This window comes from Macaca mulatta, chromosome 12 (assembly GCF_049350105.2).
Source record: "Macaca mulatta isolate MMU2019108-1 chromosome 12, T2T-MMU8v2.0, whole genome shotgun sequence".
Classification (NCBI taxonomy): Eukaryota; Metazoa; Chordata; class Mammalia; order Primates; family Cercopithecidae; genus Macaca; species Macaca mulatta.
Window position 1 is genome coordinate 75,603,791 of NC_133417.1, and position 7,751 is coordinate 75,611,541.

A 7,751-nucleotide genomic window follows, 5' to 3' on the forward strand; every position below is an offset into this window, starting at 1 on the left:
TACGGACAGTGGCCCTTGTTTACACTTAGCAATCTGTGTGTATTTTTTAGGACGGCATTTCTCCTAACATTAGCAAAGCTTTTAATATGCCCACTAAAATAGGACACAGTTTCTACTAAGTGCGTTTATGTGAAGAGCCATTTTTCACTTAATTTTCCCAACACCTGGGACAGTTTACAGCAAAGTTTTGCTATCTTTTTTCAGGTTCAGAAAATGGTCTCGCACAGAAGCAACGAACACCTCGCCGACGATGTCAGCAGCCCAAAATGCTGAGTAGCCCTGAGGACACTATGTACTATAACCAGTTAAATGTGAGTTCAAAGTGGCCATAAAGCTGTTTCACTGGCTTTGTTTCCAGTTAATAATTCTGTTATTACTACCTGTTCCAGCCCCTGCAGCCCCACCCCCACCCTCATGCTCTCGTCTTGAACATGTGCTTAGGCTCTTTATCTGTTGCTTTCATGTCAGGATGTCTGCCTTCACGGTGAATAATTGATGTGGTTTATCAAAGACGAGCAAGATGCATGCTTCATCAGGCTCACTTGAGCCCTTTGATCAAAAAAATTATGCTGTGACTTCTGATATTATCAGCATCTGCTTGCATTCAACACAAAATCACTTTGAATTAAAAATTAACGACTTGCTGCTTTGCTTTGACTGTGTGTTCTTGGCCCTCTCCACAGGGAACTCTAGAATATCAAGGGAGCAAGAGGAAGCCAAGAAAACTTGGGTAAATATCTGTCTTCTTAGTTCTAAGCAACTGTAAACAGAAGGGGTCCTTTGTGATATTACAGAAAATGCAAAACTTTCCAGAGAGGCTTCTAAAAATATGCAATCCAGATATTGCCACTCTTATTGACATTGGAAATTACTTTTCACAGTAGCAAGTATACAAAACTTGAATCTATTCTGTCCAAAAAGGTTGAAATTGTCACCTAAGGGCAAATGTTATTTCTCATAATTATTCCTGGGAATTGTACTTTCTTCATAATTAGAGACATGTAGTGGGTTATATAAAACTCTCCTTCCACAAATAAGAGCACTCTACGAAATACAAATAGGCCACTTCCTCCACATTATCCTACCCCTGGGCCTTAAAACATGCACAAAGAGAAACATGCCCCACTGGTTAGACAGAGGATAGTAAGGAATTTGTCATTCGTTTGATTGTAAGCATCGCAACTGAGAATAGCAATGAAGTATATAACGGTAATAATTAGAGAATTGGAGGAGGTCAGGAGGAAAACTTTCTCATCTAGAGGGAACCAGATGGAGACAGAGAGTTCAATCCCATAAATCAAGTTGCAATATGACCACAACTTCCAGATACCGCAAAACTAGACCCATTATCAGTGCGTGACCCCAAGGTGAAGGGCTTCATAGATCAGACCCTGGTACCTCTGTACTGGGAGACCCTGAACCACTTAAGCTGTCCGTCCCCTTCAGTGTTGGAACCCAACCCTGTTCCAGCTACTCACATGACTTTAGCTGCCCCAGTGATGATTGTAACATTTGTTTTCTTTTTTTGTTGAAAATCCTGTTGTTTTCTTTGTTGCAGCCAAATCAAAGTACTTGATGGGGAAGATGAATATTACAAATCTCTGTCACCAGTGGACTGCATCCCTGAGGAGAACAACTCAGCCCACCCTTCCTTTTTTTCTTCATCCTCAAAAGGAGACTCTTTTACTCAACATTGAATTGTACTTCCTAACCCCAAATCTGTCCAGAGTAGTAACATTCATGGTAATCAACTGTCTTTGCATTAGTAAGCACTGACATGGGGTCAGCTTCTTTGGCCATATGGTCCATGCCTGAGCCTTACTGAACAACTTGCAGATTCCAAAACATCTTATCCTATCTCTACCACTCTCCCACATCTGTTGTGCAGCCTGAGCTGGGCGCTCCCTTCCTTTCCCATCCCATGAGTCCCTGTGGGTCACTGAGAACACCTTTACAACAGTATAAACAGCCATTCATGCCCCCAGTGTCTAGGAAGATAACAGACAGTCTCACCACAGTCTAATCATGGACACTGATAATATTTCTTGATTTTTCCTATCAAGTTACTTTTCAATCCATTCAGAATCTGCCCCAGTGGAGACCCAGGAGTCCCTTTCCTGCACTCTTCTCCACTCTCCCACCTTTGCTGGGCTTTTCTATCACTCCCACCTCCCCCAGAGTCAGGGCTCCATTGCTGAGTGCCCCATCCTGGAGGATTGGCCCCAAGATCTCCTAGGACAGGATAATTGCCTGTGTTTAGGCAGAGAGGCCTAAATCTTTCAGCTTTCTTAACCCCTCTCTTGTTAATTATTATGCTGAGAAAGCCTTTGCCTCTTTATTTCACCTTGCCAAGACACCCACACTACTTTGGTAGTGAAAAGAAAGGAGTGAGAGGGAAAGTTTGGACCTGTCACTTTGGTGACACGGAAAGTCCAGGTCACTTTATTCTGTAACTCTCCATTCACTGGTCAAATAACTCCATGAGGCTCTCAGTGGCTACAGTAGAAGGACCTGATATTGTCCATCTTTGTGTGCACAGAGCCTAGCACAGGGCCTCGCAGAGGGGATACCTAGTGAATGTAGACTATGTGGAAAGACTTAACTAAGTTACACAAGCATATCTGACAGGAACGTTACTTTCAATTCGTACACTATAATCTCTGATTTTTCACTACGTTTTGGATAATTCTATTGTAATGATGTTAGATAATATAATACTCAATATGATTCAATATGACAAACTTTTTTGAGCACCTGCTTTATATAAAACATGACAAAATTGCTGTGTGATGTAATCAAAAACAAAGAAGCCCTATAAGACCCTTTCTCTAGAACAGATGTTCTTAATATTTTTCTTACTCAAAAATATGTGGTAGATAGTATGCAAGAAAAGCTGGGTGCAGTGGCTCAGGCCTGTAATCCCAGCACTTTGGGAGGCCAAGATGGGCGGATCCTGAGGTCAGGAGTTCGAGACCAGCCTGACCAACATGGTGAAACCCCATCTCTACTAAAAAAAAAAAAAAAAAAAAAATTAGCCCAGAGTGGTGGCGTGTGCCTGTAATCCCAGCTACTCAGGAGGCTGAGGCAGGAGAATAGTTTGAACCCAGGAGGTGGAGGTTGTAGTCAGCTGAGAGCATGCCACTGCATTCCAGCCTGGGCGACAGGGCAAGACTCTGTCTCAAAAAAAAAAAAAAAGATAGTATGTAAGAAAATACCTAAATTTTGAGAGAAATAACCTTGAAGAAAATCTCTTCAGAGTTTTGAAAGGGAACACATTAATAGGCCTTTTATGGAGATAAATAATGAAATGATGCATTTAAAGATCTCAGAAATTGTAATTTTACAAGAAAATGAAATAAATATAGCCAATTTTTCAATAGCTGAACTTCACCCAAAAGGTAATGTTTATAAGATAAGTAAGTAGAGCAGGAAAAATGCGGATACATTTTATTTTATTGTTTAAAACATAATGCATAGAATATATAAATTTTTCATGTTACTATTAATATATGAGTGCTTTTGGAAGTTTCACTTTTATCATTGATTGTCTACTTTTGGTTTGATAATATTGCTGCTTTTCAAATTATTGAATGGAAATGTTCATAACTCCCTGCTTGTCCATGCACAATGTAATTCTAAACCTGGCTTGTTTCTCATTTAAATATATCTATAAATAAATTTAAAAAGAAAACAGAAGTAACTGTGGAATCATAATCCAGAAGCTCTGCATAGTTAAGTCGTTAATACAGCTGTACTCCTAAGAGTACTCTAGAAATGATGTTCACTTTCAGTCACAGTATAGAGAAAACAGACAGACTGTAGACATTATTCTTGGGCTAGTCACAGTGCCACAAACTCAAAAAGCTTTTTTTTTTTTTTTTTTTTGAGATAGATTTTTGCTCTTGTTTCCCAGGCTGGAGTGCAACGGCGCGATCCTGGCTCACTGCAACCTCCACCTCCTGGATTCTCCTGCCTCAGCCTCCCTAGTAGCTGGGATTACAGGCATGTGCCACTACACCCAGCTAATTTTGCATTTTTAGTAGAGACAGGGTTTCTCCATGTTGACCAAGCTGGTCTCGAACTCCCGACCTCAGGCGATCCGCCCACCTCAGCCTCCAAAAGTGCTGGGATTACAGGCATGAGCCACCGCACCCTGCCTCAAAAAGCAATTCTTAAACCTAGTAGATGAGAATGATGCAACCTGGAATCTTGTAACTTTCATTAGATTTATCAAAGTAATATGCACATGACAAAAATCAAATAGTCCAGAGGGTTTACAGTGGAGAGCAGTTGTCTTCTCCATGTGCGTCTCTCCAGGAAGCAATCATTGTTTAAAATTATTTCTAATTCCTCTAATGGTTGCTAGCGTGCCTCTGAATAATTTGCTTCTATCTTCTTGTCATTTTAGACAATATTTAATCTCCCCCCTTATGAAAAATGTAGATTTGGCCTGGCACAGTGGCTCAGGCCTGTAATCCCAGCACTTTGGGAGGCCAAGGCAGGCAGATCACCCAAGGTCGGGAGTTCGAGACCAGCCTGACCAACATGGAGAAACCCCGTTTCTACTAAAAATACAAAATTAGCCAGGCATGGTGGCACATGTCTGTAATCCCAGCTACTCGGGAGGCTGAGGCAGGAGAATCGCTTGAACCCAGGAGGTGGAGGTTGCAGCGAGACAAGATCGCGCCACTGTACTCCAGCCTGGCGACAGAGCGAGACTCCATGTCCAAAAAAAATAAAAATAAATAAAATAAGAAAACCAGCAGACTAAGCAATAATGTCAAGGCAAACATAAATGATTCTGGGAGTAGAACATTTTTTAAAAGTTCCACTGCAGACATTTAGTGTTCATATTCTGAGTTGCTGCTTCTTCCATTTTGATCATTTGCAGATATTATGCCTTCATCCACTTTTTTAAAAACTTTTTCTTTTTTTTTTTTTTGAGACAGAGTCTTGCTCTGTCACTCCAACTGCAGTGCAGTGGTAAAATCACAGCTCACTGCAACCTCTGCCTCCCGGGGTTCAAGCAATTCTTGTGCCTCAGCCTCCTGAGTAGCTGGGATTACAGCCATATACCACCACACCCAGCTAGTTTTTCTATTTTTAGTAGAGATGGGTTTTTGCCATGTTGCCCAGGCTGGTCTCAAACTCCTGACCTCAAGCGATCCACCTACCTTACCTTCCCAAAGTGCTGGAATTACAGGTGTGAGCCACTGCACCTGGCCCAAACTTTCTTTTCAAATATAATACATATCCAAAAAAGGGCACAAATCAGAAGATTCAGCTCAATAAATTATCAGAAAGTCAACGCCCATGTAACCATCCTCCCATCTAGAACAGAGCATTGTTAGCACCTAACAGGAAGCCTCTCTCCAGGTTCTTCCCAATTACCACTCCTGTCTGTGCCTCCCCAAAAATAAACATTCTCATGACTTTACTGGTAAACACTTCCTTGATTTTCTTTATAGTTTTATACTTACATGCATTCCAAAACGGTATAGTTACGTTTTGCCTCATAATTAGGTTTGGAGAACTTTATATAAATGGAATGCTACAGTAAAAAAAATTTTTAGGTCTTGTTTCATTCAATGTTGTATTTGCAAGGTTCATCTATGTCATGGAATGTAAATGCAGTTTGCTCATTTTCATGTCTTTGTAGTATTCTAATAGAAGAATATGACATAATTGATTTAGTCATTCTACCTTTTTTGTGTGTGTGTGAGAACGTGTCTCACTCTGTCACCTTGGCTGGAGCGCAGTGGTACGATCTCGGCTGACTGCAACCTCCGCCTCCTGGGTTCAAGCGATTCTCCTGCCTCGGCCTCCCAAGTAGCTGGGATTACAGTCACCTGCCACCACACCTGGCTAATTTTTGTATTTTTAGTAGAGATCGAGTTTCACCATGTTGGCCAGGCTGGTCTCGAACTCCTGACCTCAGGTGATCCGCCAGCCTCAGCCTCCCAAAGTGCTGGAATTACAGGTGTGAGCCACTGCGCCCGGCCAGTCATTCTTTTAATGGACAAATATAAATTGTTTCCAATTTGGGGCTATTTTAGAAATTGCTGCTATGAACATTATTGTATCTATCTCTTGCTGTCTATTTTTGCATACTTTTCTGTTGGCTGTATACCTAAGACAAGAGTTGCAGAGTCATAAGGTATACATATCTTTACTTCAGTACAGAATGCCAAACTGTTTTCCAAAGTAGTCATACCAATTTACAATCCTATTAGTGGTATAAAAGAGCTCCCATCGTTCTGCATTCTCACCAACTTTTGCCAACTCTTCGCCTGTCATCTGGGGACTCTGATGGGGTGCTGAATCCCAGAATCTCACTGTGATTATAGCTTATATATCCCTCATTAATGATACTGGGCACATTTTATGTATTTTGTGCCCAACTTAGATAACTTTTATAACATGACCATTTTGAATTAGTTTAACCATTTTTTTCTTTTAATGTGAAGAAACATATTATATGTCAGTTATATGTGTTGCAAATATTTTCTCCACTAGGCAGCTTACCCTTTCATTCTTTTAAAGTGCCTTTGATGAGAAAAAAGTATGTAGTTTTAATGTGGTATAATTTATCAATCTTTTCCTTTTTTTTAACTTTTATTTTACGTTCTGGGATACACGAGCAGGTTTGTAACATAGGTAAACTCATGTCATGGGGGCTTGTTGTACAGATTATTTTGTCACCCAGCTTTTCCTTTTTGATTAGTGTGTTTTTATGGTCTGTTAAGAAATCTGGTGGCTCATGCCTATAATCCCAGCACTTCAAGAGGCCAAGGTGGGCAGATTGCTTAAGCTCAGGAGCTCGAGACCAGACCGGGTAACGTGGCAAAACCCAGTCTCCACCAAAACTACAAAAATTAGCTCGGTGTGGTGGCATGTACCTGTAGCCCCAGCTAATCGGGAGGCTGAGGTGGGAGGACTGCTTGAGCCCCAGGAGGTCAAGGCTGCAATGAACTGTGATTGTACCACTGCACTCCAGCCTGGGTGACAGAGAACAAACAAACAAACAAAAAACAACAAAAAACTTTTTCTACCCCAAGGCCACAGAAATATTTGCTTTTAGAATCTCCTGGAAGCATTATTGTTTTGCCTTTCACATTTAGCTCCTCAACCCACCCAGAACTGCTTTTGTAAATAATGTGCAGTGAAGATTGATTTTCATGTTTTCTGTAGGGTTATTCAATTGTCTCAGCCCCATTTAATAAAAAGGCCATTATTTTCGTACTGCTCTAAAACACTACCATTTATGTAAGTCAAGTGTTCATGGGTCTGTTTCCAGATTCTCTATTCTGTTAATTATTTGTTTTTCCTTGTCTTCAATACTATACCTTTATAATAGGCTTCAGTATATGGCAACAGATGGCCTCCAACATTGTTTTTCTTCTCCAAGAGAAGCTTCCCGTTAGTCTCGGCCCTGTGTACATGATGGTATCAGTCAACCTCGGAAAAACAAAAGCTGTTGGAGGGCCAGGCATGGTGGCTCATGCCTGTAATCTCAGCACTTAGGGAGGCCAAGGCAGGAGGATCTCTTCAGGCCAGGAGTTGGAGACTACCCTGGGCAACATAGTGAGACCCCCATCTCTACAAAAATAAATTTTTTTAATTAGCCAGACATAGCATGGATCCCTTCAGGCCAGGAGTTGTAGACCACCATGGGCAACACAGTGAGACCCCATCTCTACAAAAAAAGAAAAAAAAAATAGTGTCTTTTTTTTTTTTTTTTTTTTGAGACA

At 41.0% G+C, this 7,751-nt stretch overlaps 1 protein-coding gene across 1 annotated transcript in view; it reads left to right on the forward strand.

Annotated features, from left to right (window-relative positions):
* The window catches only part of LOC144333276 (myosin-IIIb-like), a 109,391-nt gene extending 106,196 nt beyond the window's left edge, over window positions 1-3,195 (forward strand). Inside the window, exons 3-5 of the mRNA XM_077956521.1 lie at window positions 205-311; window positions 684-730; window positions 1,559-3,195. Of these exons, the coding sequence (XP_077812647.1) occupies window positions 205-311; window positions 684-730; window positions 1,559-1,697 (293 nt within the window). The 3' untranslated portion in view covers window positions 1,698-3,195. The remainder of the gene's footprint in view (window positions 1-204; window positions 312-683; window positions 731-1,558) is intronic.
* The last annotated feature ends 4,556 nt before the right edge of the window (window positions 3,196-7,751 follow it).